Source organism: Takifugu rubripes, chromosome 10 (genome assembly GCF_901000725.2).
Source record: "Takifugu rubripes chromosome 10, fTakRub1.2, whole genome shotgun sequence".
Taxonomy (NCBI): Eukaryota; Metazoa; Chordata; class Actinopteri; order Tetraodontiformes; family Tetraodontidae; genus Takifugu; species Takifugu rubripes.
In genome coordinates, this window is record NC_042294.1 from 2,537,186 (window position 1) to 2,555,499 (window position 18,314).

Here is an 18,314-nt window from a genome sequence, read left to right on the forward strand (position 1 = left end):
CAGAGGAGGTTCTGGATGAGCTGGACCTGCAGCAGTACAACACCTCAGATGAGGGACGACGTCGCCTGATTCCAGCTGTGAGGAACTGCAGGAAGGCCGAGTAAGTAAAGATTTTTGGGGCCGGACATCGGCGTTTAAATCAAGCGAGTGGATCATGTCAGGTAGCAATACCCCCTCCAGTGGTCATTCCTTCAATTCTTTATTTCCATTGCAGCGTCCATAAATTTAAAAAAAACAAACAATTAATCCAGAAATGTTCAACACTGGCTGGATATAAGTTCAAAGTTCAATCCAGACAAATCAACATAAGGCAGGAATAATAGGAGCCACAAGTTAACTTACTATCATGAAATTACTGTCATGTAATTAAATAACTTTTGTTTGTTTGTGTACATCGTATTCAAACGACAGAAAAACACATTTTAACTAATGACACGTCACTATTTTGCTTCATTTGTTCAACGTAAAAACAGCCGGCCTCGTTGGTTTAAATGGGTGTTTTAGGTCTTTGTGGCGGTTCCGTTTGGAGCCTTTATGTGACCCACAAAGTTGTTTGACCCTTTCCACACCCGTTAGGTGGCAACTTCATCACTAGCAACAAAAGGTGCAGTGAAATGATTTGAAGGAAAACAGGCAGATATAACAGAAGCTGAGGGCAATCGATGCAACCAGAGACACTGATGTCATCGATCGGATCGCTGAATTAAGACTTGACGCACGATCGTACAAATTGGATGAAATGCAAAATATCCAAAGATTCGATAGACAGATAAAAAGATGCACATTTCTTTAAACCATTTGCTATAATCATTTTAAATATTGAGTAATTATGAGCTGTTCTAAAATAAGACAAATGTTAAGAATAATTCAGTTGCATTTCAGATCTGATGGTCGTTCAAACTGTTGCTCTACGGTGTTGAATTTAGCTTTTCCAGGAAATGAGCTACATTTGTGTTGAGGTAGATTCTCAGATAAGTTGATTAGAAATCCCAAAGTTTGACTCACTATTTTTGTTTCATACACAACAGACTGTCTGGTAGTTTTCTTTCAAAGAGTCATTGGGAAGTTGTGGCCTCAGCAATGACGTCAAACCCTTCTCATCTACGGGAGCTGAGCTTAAGCGAGAACCAAAGCCTGACAGATGCAGTAAAGTTACTGTCTTCTGCAATGATGCATCCAAACTGCAGACTGGAGACACTCAGGTCAGGAGGCCTCTGTTGGTCTTTTCTAAATTTCTTTACATTTTCTGCTTTTCTCTTCATTTTCATATTTAGAAATGTGTTTTTATTTGCCCCATTTATTCCTTTTCCAGGCTGAGTAACTGCAGTTTATCAGAGATCAGCTGTGACTCTCTGGCCTCGGCGCTGAGGTCCAATCCCTCCCATCTGAGGGTTCTGGAGCTGAGCTACATCAGTCTAGAGGATTCAGGAGTGAAGCAGCTCTGTGGTTTTCTGCAGGATCCTCTCTGTAGGCTGGAGACTCTCAGGTCAGCTCTGAGTCTGTTTTGACCACAAACATTGTGTTTCATCTGTGGATTTCTAATTCACCTGTAGACGTCCAAGCTCATGATATAGTTGGTTGGAAATCAAACATTTAATATGGATCATCCAATGTTTTCCAACCTTCTCCCTCATTCTCTTGGGTGGGTCTGTATCACTTCTGCCTATAATTTATTTGTTTCACTTTCCTGTTTAGTTTGATTGACTGCAGTTTATCAAAGACCGGCTGTCACTCTCTGGCCTCGGCGCTGAGGTCCAATCCCTCCCATCTGAGGGTTCTGGACCTGAGCTACAACAGTCTAGAGGATTCTGGGATGGAGCAGCTCTGTGGTTTTCTCCAGGATCCTCTCTGTAAGCTGGAGACTCTCAGGTCAGCTTTCTTTTATCTTTGACATAACAACTAAACAATGAAAGGCTTCAAGATAAACTCCATTGACTTTTGGAGAAGAGAAGTGTAGTATGAATTTAAATGAGCCATTGAAAGTAAATTTTATAGATACTTTTTAACTGTGTTGTTGCTGTAATATCCCAGTTTATCAGTGGGGGGCCAGAGCTCTCCTGACTCCAAGGGCCCTGATTAAATAATGAAATAAAATGAAATAATGATTTTGAGCAAGTGTAATATGACTTTTCCTCCAATAAGAGATCATTTCTTGCCATGATTCCTTATCCAGACTGAGTTACTGCAGGTTATCAGAGCTCAGCTGTGACTCTCTGGCCTCGGCGCTGAGGTCCAATCCCTCCCATCTGAGGGTTCTGGACCTGAGTTGGAACCAGCTGCAGGATCCAGGAGTGAAGCTGCTCTGTGGTTTTCTCCAGGATCCTCTCTGTAAGCTGGAGACTCTCAGGTCAGTCAGAGATGATCCAGTACTTTCCCAGGTGTAACTAGTTAGACAATAAATGTTTACATGTTTGATCTTTGCTATAAACGTAGTGTTACAGTTCTCAGAAAAAAGACCACACAGGACAGATTTGCAGTATTAAATTGGTTGTGGAAATCTGTCCCATGTGAGGATGGTCATCAATGACTAGAAAGGAAGTATCAGTTGTAGATTTGTCTTGTTTTATTTTAGGCTGGCCACAAAACCGCCCAAACATTCAGACCAATCAAAAATGGTTCTTCCTGTCTTTTAAAGATCAGAAGGAAAACTAGAAAACCCAAAAAGAAAGCTGCTGCAGTGTGCCATGCCCCTTCTCTACTGAGAAAAGCCATCCCAAAAAAGAGAAAAGCCCAAGTGTGAAGTGAGCACCCTGTTAAACCTTGGTACCGAAAGCCTGCAGTCATTCTCATCTTAGGTGGCTTCATTCCAGCCAGAAGCCCAAACCTGCCTCCCTCTTAAAGGGGCAGCAGGTCAGTCCAACCACAGAAACCTTCATGAAGATCTGAATCTTTCAGCATCCACAATTGTTGCACCTCACTTCCATTGGAGTCCAAATCAGAAGTCAACAAGTTGATTCTACACCGATTCTACACAATGCAACCATTTTAAAAAGGTTTCCATGCATACGTTTTCACACAATTTTAGATAAATCTGTTTGTTCATCGCCTCCTTCTTTTGTAATGATCGTTAAAGAAAATGACCTTATTTGAGTTTTTCTCCTCACAAATATGACTTTCTATGAACGATGCAATAAATGCAGCTTGCAATCTAAGACAATATGGAAGTATGTGTATATAATAGTAGTGGAAGTAGCTCATAAAATAATACATTTTCTCTTCTAATCGAATCTTTCTATGTTATTAAAGAAAAACCTGCTCTTAGACAACAACATCCAAGACATCAACCAAAAATCCTAATTTTATACAATATAATATAAAACAGTAGAGACGACTCTTTCTGCAGAGACACTGGTGGCAGGAATGCAGAAGTATCACCTGCTCAACTTGGAAGGTGGAGCATAAACCACCAGCTGAGAAGGTCCTCAGCGAGAGGAAGTGGTGGAGAACCATGAAACTTGCTAAGCTCCACCTCAGCTCCAGAGACGGGCTGAGCTGGAGCTGTGGCACCAGGTATCGCCCAGAAGAGCCTCCAACAAACAAGCTCTTCTCTTGGGAGGAGAGGGCTTTGAATCTCAGCTCAGTGTGCTTGTCTCTAGTAGGTGGCAGCTGCACCTTTTCCTGAGGTCCTTGTTGATGCCCTGAGGGGAATTGATGCTCCTGCAATGTTTTCTGGCAGCATTGAGCTTGCAGTGGGGCAATCAAACACACTGTGGGGTGGCTCTCTTTCCTTCTCTCATCTGGAGAACAAGTGACACCAGCTGCCAATCACTGTTGGAGAAATGTGCAGTCAGGAGAACTATGCGTCCAGACTATAGCCACCCTTCCAGCATCCAGCAGTGTCTAAAACCTTTGATTTGGTTTCACCAGAGAGTGTAGGGATTGCAGGGTCGCTGCAGCATCGCCCACAAGCTGTCAGGAGTGGGTCGCTTTGTCCCAACTCCTGACAAGAGTTGAGTGCTATTGAGAAATGTGGTTTCACAAACCTGGAAGGTATTTTGACCTACACACACTTTACATACGCTGTAGATCTTGTCCAACCACCCTGAAAGAACCCAAAATACGAACATACGGCAGATAAGCCGGTGCAGGAACAGAGGTTTGTTGCTTGTAAGCTGTGTTTTGCTCTGGTACATGTTGATTTTTATTTGTCTTCTCTCAAAATAATTGTTATTTTAGACTAAGTGGCTGCAGGTTATCAGAGACCAGCTGTGATTCTGTGGCCTCAGCTCTGAAGTCCAACCGCTCCCATCTGAGGGTTCTGGACCTGAGCTTCAACACGTTGCAGGATTCAGGAGTGAAGCCTCTCTGTTCTGGACTGGAGAGTCCAGACTGTAAACTGGAGAGGCTCAGGTCAGTCTTCATTTTTCTACCTATATACCAGCTGCTAAGATGGTGAAGTGAGGCTGTTCTCAACACTGCTGTGATGCACGACATTAAAAAAATTCCTTGTAATATCGTGAATTCAGGTCTGACCCAACTAAGAACTAACGTAGGTTTAGTACTGATGCAGATAACATGCAGACCTGCACCGTATAACCTTATCCTGCATTTTTCAGATTGATTAAGTGCAGTTTATCAGAGATCACCTGTGACTCTCTGGCCTCGGCGCTGAGGTCCAATCCCTCCCATCTCAGAGAACTGGACCTGAGTTGGAACCAGCTGCAGGATTCTGGAGTGGAGCTGCTCTGTGGTTTTCTCCACTTTCCAAACTGCCAACTGGAAACTCTGAGGTAAACACCATTCTCAAAATGTCCATTATTCCATCCGAGGGTCCTCACACTTTCTGAGTGTGTGTGTTGTGCCCAGTTCCTTCAGGAGGGAGGGCCACACGGTGACCACTTATTCATGATAAATTGATTTAAGGACAATGAAAAAGCCGACAGATCGTAACCAAAATTAGACAAAACTACGTGAGGGTGCCTGGTAGACACCAGCCAACGAGGAGGTAGATGGTGAGGGGGACAGGAAGTCATCTAAGACAGGTTGGCTGTTTCTGAAACCACCCCCTATACCACATGTGTCAAACTCAGGCCCGTGGGCCAAATTTGGCCTGCAGTGTATTCATAATTGGCCCGCGAGATCATATCAAATGTGCATTAGAGCTGGCCCGCGGTGTATACTGTACCGCTAATACTACAAATCCCACAGTGCTTTGCTCGTATATTGGTGCGCAGTCAAAACCGGCAAGCGCTCCTTTTTTCTGTTGACAGTCATTGACAACCATGCTCCAGACACATCGGACAAATTAATTTTACCTCCACAAAAATGGCCAAACGAAAGATGGACAACAGGAGCTTTGAAAACAGGTGGGAGGCAGATTATCTGTTCACGAATATAAAGGACAGACCTGTTTGTCTTGTGTGCGGAGCTAACGTGGCTGTAACGAAAGAATATAACAAGAAGACACTATGAAACAAAACATTATGAAAAGTACAAGGACCTGGACGTAAAGCAGAAGCTGCAGAAGGTGGAGGAGATGAAAAGAAGTCTGGTTTGCCGGCAGTCTATGTTCCTGAAAGTAAAATCAAAAAGTGAAGCTGCTGTAAAGGCTAGCTTTATTGTGGCAGCAGAGATAGCAAAATCAGCCCGGCCCTGTAATGAGGGAGAGTTTGTCAAAAAGTGCATGGTCAAAGTTTGCGACATCGTGTGGCCAGATAAAAAGCATTTATAAATGTGAGCCTGAGCAGAAACACCGTGGCTGAGCGCGTGTGTGAGCTTTCCACTAATCTACATGAACAACTAATAAAAAAGGGAAAAGATTTTATTGCATACTCCCCTGCTGTGGATGAGAGCAGCCACATGTCTGATACTGCCCAGCTGTCAATCTTCATCCGTGGAGTAGACTTGAGCCTGTGCGTCACAGAGGAACTTTTAGGATTAAAATCAATACATGGCACCACCACAGGAAAAGATATCTTTGAAGAGGTATCCAAATGTATAACTGAAATGAGCCTGCCTTGGGATAAACTTGTGGGACTGACGACAGATGGTGCACCCGCGGTGTGCGGTCAAAAGAGTGGATTGGTCAGCAGGATTCAGGAGAAGATGCAGGAGGAAGCTGCAGGTGAACTTACAGTTTATCACTGTATCACACATCAGGAAGCGCTCTGTGGCAAAGCTCTGCAAATGGAACATGTTATGAGCTCTATGAAACGAGTCGTCAACTTCATAAGAGCCAAAGGTTTGAATCACCGGCAGTTCAAGTCTTTTCTGGAGGAGTTGGATTTGGAATACAGAGATGTGCCCTATCACACAGAGGTGAGATGGCCAAGCAGAGGAAAAGTACTGAACAGATGTTTTGAGCTACGTGAGGAAATCTGTCAGTTTATGGAAAACAAAGGGAAGGACACAACAGAGCTGAGAGATAAAAGGTTCCTGTGTGAGCTTGCATTTCTGTCTGACAGTGTGAGCCATCTCGATGTGCTTAACCTGCAGCTTCAGGGACGGGGCCACATCATCACAGACATGTACGCAGCAGTGAGGGCCTTTAAAACTAAGTTGTGTCTGTGGAAGACTCAGATGCTGCAAGGAAACTTGGGTCATTTTCCGTGCTGCCAAACCATGGCAGAGCAAATCTCTCCTGCCGTGCTGCCTAGCTCACAGTTTGCTGAAAAAATCAAGTTCATCCCCAAATCAAGTTTTCCCGGCGATTTGCCGACTTTGAGGCTCAGAAAGGGAGATTTGAACTGCTCAGTAACCCGTTTGCGATGGACGTGGAAAGCGCACCAACCAGCCTCCAAATGGAGCTAATTGAACTCCAATGTAATGACATGCTCAAATCAAAACATGACTGTTGGTGCTGCGCGGTTTCCATGTTTCCTCCCAGACACAATGCCTCAATTACGCACCCGAGCTGCTCAGATGCTCTCAATGTTCGGCAGCACATATCTATGTGAACAACTGTTCTCTATGATGAAGGTGAACAAAACACCTGACAGAAGTCGACTCACTGATGAACACCTTCACTCCGTCCTGAGGCTTTCCTCAGCTCAGAGCCTGACCCCAGACATTAATGAACTTGCATCTAAGAAAAGATGCCAGGTATCTGGCTTAGACCGATGTGCAGAGTAAACCAGAGTGTAGCAAACTGAGCTTGAATATATCTGTTTCTTATGCACTTTTTCTACTGCAAGGCATGGTCTGTTAATAGTTGAAATGTTGGATTGTTATTGAATGACATTATTTTTGGTTCTTTTGTTGTTGGCTTTGAAAAATATTTACTTTAAAAAGGAACTTGAAAGGATATGGGGAGAGACATACTTTATTTATTTATTTAAATAAGAAATGAATACCACTGATGTGTCTTTTATTTCAAATTTAATTTCTCATGTGTTTGTAATATCAAGTGTTGGTTGTTCCAGATTCTGTGTTTAAGCAAAACTAAAGTTTGTTTCCATATGAAAAGGTTAAACATTACATATCAGTTGCAGTTAATTTTTCAATAAATATTGAGTTTGGCCCGTGACTTTACTTCACTGCTTAATTTTGGCCCACTGTGAATTTGAGTTTGACACCCCTGCCCTATAGTGCACTCAATAGTGTGGACACCATTTTGAAATAGAGTCCGAATTGTTAGTGAGCATCGCTGTACCCTATGTAGTGCACTCAATGTATCCCACAATGCACTGCGAACAGTACTGTAGTGTACAAGCGAGCACCCTAACTCAGAAAATGTATCCACCCTAGCCCCCAGCCGTAAAGGCTGATGGGATACATTTTTTAACGTAATTTCTACTGTGCGGTTTGATATTTGAAATTTTTGGAAATAAGAATTTTTTTTTCAGTAGGGGACCAACATGATCATCTTAAAATATTACAACATAAATGTGTAAAAAAACATCGTCAATCTTCACCCCCCCCCTCACTTAAAATTGTTCTTCGGAATCGTCTGTTCCTCACCAGGCGACAGAATCTCAGTAAAAGAATATTTACAAAGATGAAAAGTAGCTTTGATCCATTTTTTGATGAAAAATTTATACTTATAACCTTATAAAAGTTTCCCTTCTTTATTTAGATTATGGAACTGCAGTTTATCAGAGATCAGCTGTGGCTCTCTGGCCTCGGCGCTGAGGTCCAATCCCTCCCATCTCAGAGAACTGGACCTGAGTTGGAACCAGCTGCAGGATTCAGGAGTGAAGCTGCTCTGTGGTTTTCTCCACTTTCCAAACTGCCGACTGGAAACTCTGAGGTAAACACCATTCTCAAAAATGTCCATTATTCCATCCGAGGGTCCTCACACTTTCTGAGTGTGTGTGTTGTGCCCAGTTCCTTCAGGAGGGAGGGCCACACGGGGACCACTTATTCATGATAAATTGATTTAAGGACAATGAAAAAGCCGACAGATGGTAACCAAAATTAGACAAAACTACGTGAGGGTGCCTGGTAGACACCAGCCAACGAGGAGGGAGATGGTGAGGGAGACAGGAAGTCATCTAAGACAGGTTGGCTGTTTCTGAAACCACCCCCTACATAGTGCACTCAATAGTGTGGACGCCATTTTGAAATAGTGTCCAAATTGTTAGTGAGCATCGCTGTACCCTATGTAGTGCACTCAATGTATCCCACAATGCACTGCGAAAAGTACAAGCGAGCACCCTAACTCGGAAATGTGATTCCTACTGTGGGGTTTGATATATGACATTTTTGGAAATAAGATTTTTTTTTCAGTAGGGGTCCAATATGATCATCTTAAAATATTACAACACAAATGTGTAAAAAAATATCAATCATTCTTCACTGATCCCCCCCCTCACTTAAAATTGTTCTTCGGAATCATCTGTTCCTCACCAGGCGACAGAATCTCAGTAAAAGAATATTTACAAAGATGAAAAGTAGCTTTGATCCATTTTTTGATGAAAAATTACTTTCTTAAATGTTTTCACTACAGCAGAATATGACTTGAGAATGTTCCATCACATCTTGGCTTGAAAATGTCAAGGGACACTAATTATTTTAGGTAATAAGTAATTATTATTGTATTATTATTGACATTAATATTTAATTTTACTATATAAAGTTAATTATAGGGTAAAATATTGCATTTTCATAAAAATGACCGCTGAATGTATTTCTGATGGGTTTAAATAATTAAATGGACCTGGCCACTTTTCCCGGCGACCAGTTCGTAATTATTATGCGACACCATGACGTCACTTTACGTGCACCGTAAATGACGCCGTTGTCTGAATACTAACTTTAAATTGAGTGCAGTACGTAGTTCACTCAATCCATGTCCCCCATGTAGTGAGTAGTGAACAGGGAACGAGGGTGTGGAGGCGGAAACAGCCGTTGTGCCTTTAAAGATGAGCCACAGGTGAGATGGATCTCCATGATGAGATGGGAGGGAAAGAGGTGGGAGAACCTGGGAAGAGTGAGGGCCAGAACAATATATATTCTCCTTTGGAACAGTGCAAACCTGAGAGGTTGGAATTGTGGTAATTACATATTACTATCATTTTTTAAGATGTAACTAAATTAAATATTTACAGATCATGCCTTTGATTAATGTTTCAGATTAATACTGGTTTCACTTATAACCTTATAAAAGTTTCCCTTCACCTTATAACCTTATCCTGCATTTTTCAGTTTAAAGGACTGCAGTTTATCAGAGATCAGCTGTGACTCTCTGGCCTCGGCGCTGAGGTCCAATCCCTCCCATCTCAGAAAACTGGACCTGAGTAAGAACCAGCTGCAGGATTCAGGAGTGAAGCTGCTGTCTGATCTCGTAGAGAATCCACACTATGGGCTGGAGACATTGAGACATGTCTGGTAGAAGCCAGTCAACTCCCGCTCATCTGCTGCATCACTCACTGACCACTGGTGAAGAGCATCTGTGGAAACATCTGCCGTCTACTCCGTCCATAGATGAAAAATTCCGTTTTTAAAAAGCGGTGGTGGACTTTCAGGAGATCAGTCGATGGTCGACAAAGCAGAAGCAGCTTCGCCTTGAAGTTAAATTAGTTCCTGGTATCACACAATGTTTCTTTATAAAGTTCTAAATGGCTCCTCGACCACTCTTATAAGCATGGAAACATTCTCTTAATTGTCTCTTCAAATGTCTGTATTATACGTTACTATTTTACATCATGCCTTCAGAATCTTTAGGGTTTAGTATTTACTGTCTCTGTGACATGGAGCATTGGAATATTTCAGCTGCAGCCAGCAAAAACCCATCAGAATGACGGCTATCGATGGGAACCGCAGGTCATTTGACTTTAGTCAGTCTGTTCAATGTTATATGATTCATTGCAATCTAATAAAAACAAATAAGAAATGTGGGAAATAGTAAATAAGAAGAAGCAAAATGACCAAATACTGTAGATATATTGTAAAAAATACTGTAAATTTAAATATGTCAAGAATGGAATATCAGCTTAAATTTAATCAAACATAAAGTGAAAAGAAGACTTTTACAAGTCTTTCAAAATCATCATAGAAGCATCATAAATTATTTTTTTTAACTAAGTGAAATAATTGTGGAGAATAGTGTAAATGAAAATAATTAAAATAAAAAGAATACGCTTAGAATAAGCAAGGGATTGCGCAGTTCACAGTCACAAATTCTCAATTTAATTTTTATGCGCTTTTCTATTAACTTAGATTTGATTTTTTTTTTAATTTGAAACTTTACTCTGTTTCCTTATGTGTTTATCTGCTTTATGTGATGTGACTGAGGATCGAAATATTTTTACATGTATTTTTTGGCATAAGTTAAATTACATTTGTGTAATGCTAATAGTTTAATATCATACTGTCGAAATATTTGCATGAGGAAGTTTATGTAATGACAGAAACTACATTTTGGGTACAAATAAAGTTGATGAGTCCTTATATTTTCTGTTAAGTTTAAATGTATTTGTTATTTGACTCTTTATTTGCATATTTGAATGAAACTTTAACGCAAAGTTGTCTGCTCCTTTGTTTACTTCCGGTTTTCTGTCGCTAATTTCCGGTCTCGTGAGCTAACTCTCGCTAGCTTGTCACTGACGGTGGTGGTCAGCGCAACATCAGCGAGTCTCCAGCCCGGACGCGGCTCCTTCGTGCGTCCACAGAGGCTCCGTCTGTCTCCTACTGACTTGTATCTCTATATTTTGTCGTCGCTGCTGGTTGTCAAACGTTTGCTGGAACTTGTGGCGCTCGGCTGCCGGCGACGGCAACTATATCTGTTTTAAAGAAGCGGAGGAGACCGCGGAGGAGGTTCCGAGGATGAACCCTCAGTGCGCCCGCTGTGGGAAGATCGTCTACCCGACAGAGAAAGTGAGCTGCCTGGACAAGGTGAGCTGGATGACCCGGAGAAGCGTCCTTTTAGTCCGTTTTTGCGAGGATGACAGAAACGGGAACCTTTGGGCAGGTCCTGTGAAGTTGGACACGTCGATGATTGAGAAGTGGAAGGAAAACGACCCTTAAATAGCTTTTTCGGACTTAAATGGCAGATATCACAGAAAAAGAGCTCATCAATAACTGCAAATGAGCCAGACTTGCTGGTCAAACCAGGCTTTTGAAGGAAATCTGGCTTCCTTTTAAGTTTTTTAAATTTCTTTAAACTCTTAGAACACAGAGGAACTCTTGTATTGGGGGCAGAAAAGGTACATTTTTACCTGGTAAAATTCAGTCAAAAGAGCACTAAAAGCATGAATAAACTGAATCATGTAGATTCTAATGACATAAGCTGGAGCTCCTCCAGTTACAGCCCATAATGAGACTGCAACTGTTTCTGTGAAAGTGAACTTTTATACAGTTTACATTCTGCAGATTTCTGTCAAATTTCAATGCAAACATTCATGTTAATCGATATAATAGAAATCTGTTACACATCATGGATCAGTCAGTAATCTTGGACAACAGCAACGTTTAATCCTGGATCAATGCTCGATATATTTAAATGAACAAAGACGGCTGATACTGATTTAAGACAGAATTTGTGCATTTTGATGATCACATTCATCGGATTTTTAACCACTGATGGAAACATATTGATTCATTTAAATCAGGGGTGTCAAAGTCAAATGGACGGAGGGCCAAATAAAAAATGTGGCTCCAAGCCGAGAGCCAGACTGATCGAATGTTCATTGGAAAACTTTAAAATGACCGCATGTAGTCTAGTGAACCAAACTGAACCAACTGAAAACTTATCAAATATTTTACAATATGATCAGATAAATAAAGCAATAGTTTCTTATGGCTCTGTCAGTCATTTTTAATTTTCAAGAGGCACAAAAGACAAATTTGCTTTCTATAAAAATCCCCATAACATGAACATTAAATGAATGAAGCGGTATTATTCAAGGCACCATCAGTAGATTTTCTCATTTAGCAAAAGTGGGCTAAATTTACTTCAAAGAAAAACATTATAACAGCAATTTTCTATCATTCACTCAACTGAAATATTTTTGGAACATAATTGGATTGAAATACAATAACATAAAGTGCAAAAATCTATGAACCAAAAACAACACTTTCTTCAAGGAAAAGGCACATGAGCAGTGAAAAATATTGAACTTTTAAACTTGAGCTGAGTAATAATTGTAAATGTGTTATTGCACCTTAATGTTCACTTGTTTGAGGCTGATACTTGGTGGTGTCTCATCTTTTGGACGAGTTCATCAATGTTGGGGGTCCGGCTCTGAGCTGAGGAACTCCTGAGTTGCCTTTTGTCTGGGCAAACTTGCTCACAAACTTTAAGCATGCAGTGTTTGATGAAATCCCCCTCTGGAAATGGCCGGGGTGATTGAGCGATCTCTTCTGCCAGAATCAAACTGGCCTTGACAGCAGCCTCGCTTTGAGATTTGGCTTTTCTGAACAGAGCCTGTCCAGATTTGAGGCCTGGTTTTAATTCCTCAACCTTCTGTAGCTTTTGTTCCATGTCCATATTCTTGTCTTTGTCCACGTGTTTAGCTTCATGATGGCGTCTCAGATGATATTCTTTCATTACCGCCACCCTTTCTCCACACAGAAGACACCCAGGTTTCCCAGCTGCCTCCGTGAACATGTACTCCCACTCCCACCTTGTTTGAACCCCCGGTTCTCAGTGTCCACCTTCCGTTTTGCCATTTTATGGGTATCTGAAAGTTCACTTTTGCTGTTATGCTAATGACTACTGATAAATAATGAAATGAAGCCACCTCCCGCTCAGACTGTCACTGTTGCATTGTGGGAAATGTAGTATTGGCCTGTGTAAAACATCTGCAGCCTGCGGGCCGGTTCTAATAATAAATCAATATCATCCCGGGGGCCATAGAAAACCCTCGACCTTGACTCTGACATATGAGCTTTAAATGATTTCTTTTGACTCCCATTTATTTGGCTGTTTGGATATCATCTTTGCTAGTGTGTGTGCGCGCACGCTCTATGGAACTGGCATAAAGGATGTTAAAATTAGTCTGAATTAGTCTAAATTAAATAAAAATTCATCCATTCATCATTCCCAACAGGCGGTGTTTGATTAGAAACTCTTTCTGAACTCTGGTGCTCTGAAACATCTCCGCTTCCATTTTCAGCTGTTTTTATTCTCAACATCAAATCATCCATCCATCCAAATCGTGGTCCTGTTGGACCACCAAAGAACAAACACTTTCCATTTAGCACGGACAAAAAAACCCAAATCCTGTTTAGCAATAAAGCTGTGGGGAGAGTTTGAGGAGCGTTTTTGAGGAACACGCTACCATATTGGGTCCAAGCTGCTGGGGTTTTTGTTGTTTCAGGTGAATCGGTGGGCAGCGGCGTTACCGCCTGTCTCTGCCCCCCCTCTCCGCGTGGTCGTGGTCACGCCGGGCATCTTTACTGGTCCCGTTTTAAACAGGTTCTGTTGGGAACAGGTGTTCTCCAGAACTGTATTTCAGGCTGCTGTGCTGAAGGGCTGTTTTCAGTAGCAATAGAGCCAGAGTGTGCCTGCTCCATATGAACCCCCCCAGGCCGTGCTTTCCTCCTGGCTGAGCCATAATCAGCTCTGGATGGACTGGTTCACGCTTGGACTGAGTCAAGATTTGATAGGTTGACTGATTCTTCCAGTTTTTGATCAAACCCCCATCTGCTGATTCCAGGAGATCTTTAAAGGATCTCAGAGCTTCAGATTTATGAAGCCTGCTCAGCCCCCGGCAGCGCTGATGAAACCATTTCATTCCTTCAAAAAAGCAGAACATGAAGCTCCAGAAAAGGTTTTTGTATCAAGTTTCCAACAGAACGAGGACAAGTGGGTAAAAGCGCCACTTTAAAGCCTCCAGGCCTCAGAAAACATCCACCTTTAGGATGCCTGACTTTAGAGGATCGTCGGTTCGCTCCGAGCACAAGAACAAACATTTTTAACCTCAGTCCAAGAACATCTGGCCTGAAATGATCAAAAACCTTCAGCGTAAAAAGATGGTGGAGAGAAAGCTGCTGGGAGGTTCTCAGAAGAGAAGTGGCATTAAAGCCAGCTGGAAGAGTCCAGCCTGCTTCCTGCTCCTCCAAACAGGCGTCTCCACACCAACACTGAGGAACACGGGCTTCTGTTCTTCCTTCTTTTCTTCTGACTATTGTGTGTTTGATGAATGCAGCATCCACTCACTGCCCCCCCCCCCCTCATTTACACTGCTCCTGGTTTCACAATGGTCGTCAAACTGGTTTCACCAGCTTCACATCAGTCGCTCAGAAAGCTCATATTTGGAGATAGTTCCCTTTTTCGGATTGTCTCGCCCTGAATTTCAGATGGGAAGATTTTTTTTTCTTTTTCATTTGGAAGACAAAATGTTGAACATGATAATTTTTGAAGAGATGAAAATACGACACTAGAGGTCAGAAGGTTGGGCGGAAGTTTTCTGGTCTTGTGGAAGGATGAAACCTTTGAACTCTGACAGTTCAAAGCTGAAGAATGAGTTGATCCTCCCCAAAGGGATGGCGAGGTCCAGACAATAAACCTGAGTGTTTTTGTGTCCGATTATTAACATGTTCCATGCTTTTCCTTCGGACCCAGCACGTGCAGCTTCTTCAGCCTGGAGGGTGATGGGCTTTAAACTGGTCCCCTGCTGGTTCTCCAGCAGTGGTTGAGTAGATGGTTTGTGTAATGTGCTGCCGTGTCCAGCAGAGGGCGACACCGGCTCCAAAACTGCAGGTTCAACACTTCTGACGCTGCTTTGGAATAAGATTCGGCCAAGAGATGAGATGGAGTCGACTTCAGTGTTTTTGTTGATTTCCTCTTTTTGTAACATTTCTTTTCCGTGTGTCTGGAGCTCCGCTCACAGTGGATGGTCCAGCTTTAGTATTAACCACAGTTTCAACCTTACAACTGTTTCATATGTTCCCATTTCATATGCAAATGATTGGAAATGCTTCTGTTTCTGCCCTGAATGTTTGTTTTGTCAGACTGATATTTTCAGCATCCTCCCATTCGACCTTCTCTGTCTGAACTTTGAGTTCTCCTCCATCTACAGACTCAACCGCATCGTCCGGGTACGCAGCAGCCGCCCCACAGTCACCCGAGACACACGTGGAAACATTCCCCAACGTTCTCCTTGTCTGTTGCAGGTCGAGTCCTTCTTTGAGTTCAGTGATCGGCTGGAGAACGTCATGGCCAAAGCCTACATCTGGAGGTATTCTGAGTCCTCTGGAGGTTAAAATAAAGGCATTTCCAGACATCTGGGCTGTGTTTAACCCGCAGGGTGGCTCGGACTACAGGATACCTGCTCTTCATGCTTCACCTCAACGCCTGTGCTTATTTCGTGGCCTCGGAGCATCAGGGGATCGCCACCACCACCTGGGTGTACGACGGCAACGGCACAGCGTAGGTTTTCCATCTCCGCTGATCATCCGTGGGCATGAGTGTAAAGATTTGAGCTTTAAGGCTTAAAGCCTCTCACATCAGGTGTGTTTGAGGGTGCTGAACCTCTGCCGTGATGTGTGAAAGGCCGTGTTCTTCCACAGGTACCTGCGCTGTTACTACTTTGCCGTGCGCAGTCTGATCAACATCGGGGGTCTCCCAGAGCCCACAACAACCTTTGAGATTACCTTTCAGATGTCCAACTTTTTCATCGGCGTCTTTGTGTTCTCCAGCTTGATCGGGCAGGTTGGTGTCACGTTCCAAATGTTTGAGCCGCGTCTTCACGACGTTTCAATCGTCCCGTTTCCTCTCAGATGAGAGACGTCATAGGAGCGGCCACGGCGGGTCAGACTTACTTCAGGGCCTCCATGGACGGTTGTGTTGCCTACATGAACACCAACAGGATCCCCAAGATGGTCCAGAACAGGGTGAAGACGTGGTACAACTACACTTGGACGGCTCAAGGCATGCTGGGTGAGTCAGGAAGCCTCCAGTGTTTCCATCTCCAGGAATCAGAACACGTGATGACCCAAAGTCTGCTGCGCCCCGATCAGACGAGTCTGAGCTGCTGGATAAGGTGCCTCTGGTGATGAGGACCGCCATCGCCGTGGACATCAACCTGGCCACCTTTCAGAAGATCGACCTGTTCAAGGTAGCTCCTCCGGGGCTCCCACACACACCAGCAGTCCCAGTGCAGCTCAGACTCACATACCTGTGGTTTCCATCAGGGCTGTGACCAGCAGATGCTGGTGGACATGTTACTGAGGCTCAAGTCCATCATCTATTTACCAGGCGACTTTGTGGTGAAGAAAGTGAGTCACGTGGTCGATGTTCCTCAACGCCAGCAGAAGCTTTACCCTCGTTCTACAACACAGGAGTCTCATCTACATGGAGGGTTTGCTTATTTTCCCCTGCAGGGGGACATCGGTAAAGAGATGTACATCATCAAGGGTGGAGCGGTGCAGGTGGTGGGAGGACCTGACAACAGCATCGTCTTCGTCACTCTGAAGGCGGGCTGCGTCTTTGGAGAAATCAGGTGTGTCCTGAGAGGCTTGAAGATTTGGATTCAGTCCAAGTATCACCCACCCGTAGCTAACATCCCGTAGCGTGCACACGTGTCCTCTGGCTCCATCACAGCTTACTGCAGTCTGCCAAAGATGGAGGGAACAGGCGCACAGCTAATGTCAAAGCACACGGCTTTGCTAACCTGTTTGTCCTGGAGAAGAAAGACCTGTTTGACATCCTCATCCATTACCCAGAGTCCCAGAAGGTTCTGGCTCGGAAGGGAAGGTGAGTCGGTTTAAGTGCCAGAACAACCACACCCACTTTCAATGTGTAAATGTGTGTGTGTGTGTGTGTGTGTGTGTGTGTAGGAAACTGACCAAGGCCAAGGCTGCACCAGCTAAAACTGATGCAAAGAAAGAGGAAAAGCCCAAAGGTGCATTTCTGTTTGAAACAAAACCTCCAACACCAAAGTTGCTGAAGGTATTTGGGCGACTCAAGAAAAACTGAAGGTACTTTGTGTTTTTTCTTTTTTTTGAGGTCGTTTGATGACCAAATATTCAAGCTCTTTCGGCAGGAAACACCATGCCTGTTTTTTCTTCTGTTCACAGAAAAGTGCAAAGCAGCAGAACCTACGTCATCTACATCCCACTTTTTAATCACATATCATCTTAAAAACTCTCATCACCAGAGGGGGAAAAGGGACGCCTGCAGCGAACTAATGTTTTAGACGCTAGTCGGGACAGAAAGGTCAGAGACTGTAGCCAAATCTGTTGTTCCTGTGTCCTGTTTCTGCTCTGAACTGTGTCCAATGGACTGAGAGTCCAACCTGGCAGGACTGACATGCCTGCAGAGAGACGGGGGGGACAACTTTTACATTTCAGTGTTATTTTATATTGATAACACCCGAGCAGCCTGAAGATTAAGCAGATCTTCCAATAAACGTCACACGTCACATCAAATCATCCATCCATCCAAATCGTGGTCCTGTTGGACCACCAAAGGACAAACACTTTCCATTTAGCACGGACAAAAAAACCCAAATCCTGTTTAGCAATGAAGCTGTGGGGAGAGTTTGAGGAGCGTTTTTGAGGAACACGCTGCCATATTGGGTCCAAGCTGCTGGGGTTTTTGTTGTTTCAGGTGAATCGGTGGGCAGCGGCGTTACCGCCTGTCTCTGCCCCCCCTCTCTCCCCGTGGTCGTGGTCACGCCGGGCATCTTTACTGGTCCCGTTTTAAACAGGTTCTGTTGGGAACAGGTGTTCTCCAGAACTGTATTCCAGGCTGCTGTGCTGAAGGGCTGTTTTCAGTAGCAATAGAGCCAGAGTGTGCCTGCTCCATATGAACCCCCCCAGGCCGTGCTTTCCTCCTGGCTGAGCCATAATCAGCTCTGGATGGACTGGTTCACGCTTGGACTGAGTCAAGATTTGATAGCTTGACTGATTCTTACAGTTTTTGATCAAACCCCCATCTGCTGATTCCAGGAGATCTTTAAAGGATCTCAGAGCTTCAGATTTATGAA

General features: G+C 43.5%; 1 protein-coding gene across 1 annotated transcript; it reads left to right on the forward strand.

Moving 5' to 3' along the window:
* Positions 1 to 5,554: 5,554 nt before the first annotated feature.
* Positions 5,555 to 17,851, forward strand: LOC101067213 (cyclic nucleotide-gated cation channel beta-3-like). Its single transcript, XM_029843141.1, has 15 exons — positions 5,555 to 6,258; positions 8,015 to 8,068; positions 10,976 to 10,994; positions 11,234 to 11,274; positions 15,337 to 15,423; positions 15,499 to 15,563; positions 15,632 to 15,754; positions 15,895 to 16,036; positions 16,105 to 16,264; positions 16,345 to 16,442; positions 16,519 to 16,602; positions 16,708 to 16,826; positions 16,928 to 17,080; positions 17,164 to 17,304; positions 17,404 to 17,851. Exons 1-14 carry the CDS (start codon positions 5,800 to 5,802, stop codon positions 17,300 to 17,302), a joined length of 1,743 nt encoding a protein of 580 aa, XP_029699001.1. The 5' UTR covers positions 5,555 to 5,799; the 3' UTR covers positions 17,303 to 17,304; positions 17,404 to 17,851.
* The last annotated feature ends 463 nt before the right edge of the window (positions 17,852 to 18,314 follow it).

Coding starts and splice junctions, on each gene's coding strand:
- LOC101067213 (XM_029843141.1), top strand. CDS start 5,800: ATGTCTGATACTGCCCAGCTGTCAATCTTCATCCGTGGAGTAGACTTG. Junction 15,564..15,631: donor GCCAAAGCCTACATCTGGAG/GTATTCTGAGTC, acceptor TTTAACCCGCAG/GGTGGCTCGGACTACAGGAT. Junction 16,603..16,707: donor GCGACTTTGTGGTGAAGAAA/GTGAGTCACGTG, acceptor TTTCCCCTGCAG/GGGGACATCGGTAAAGAGAT.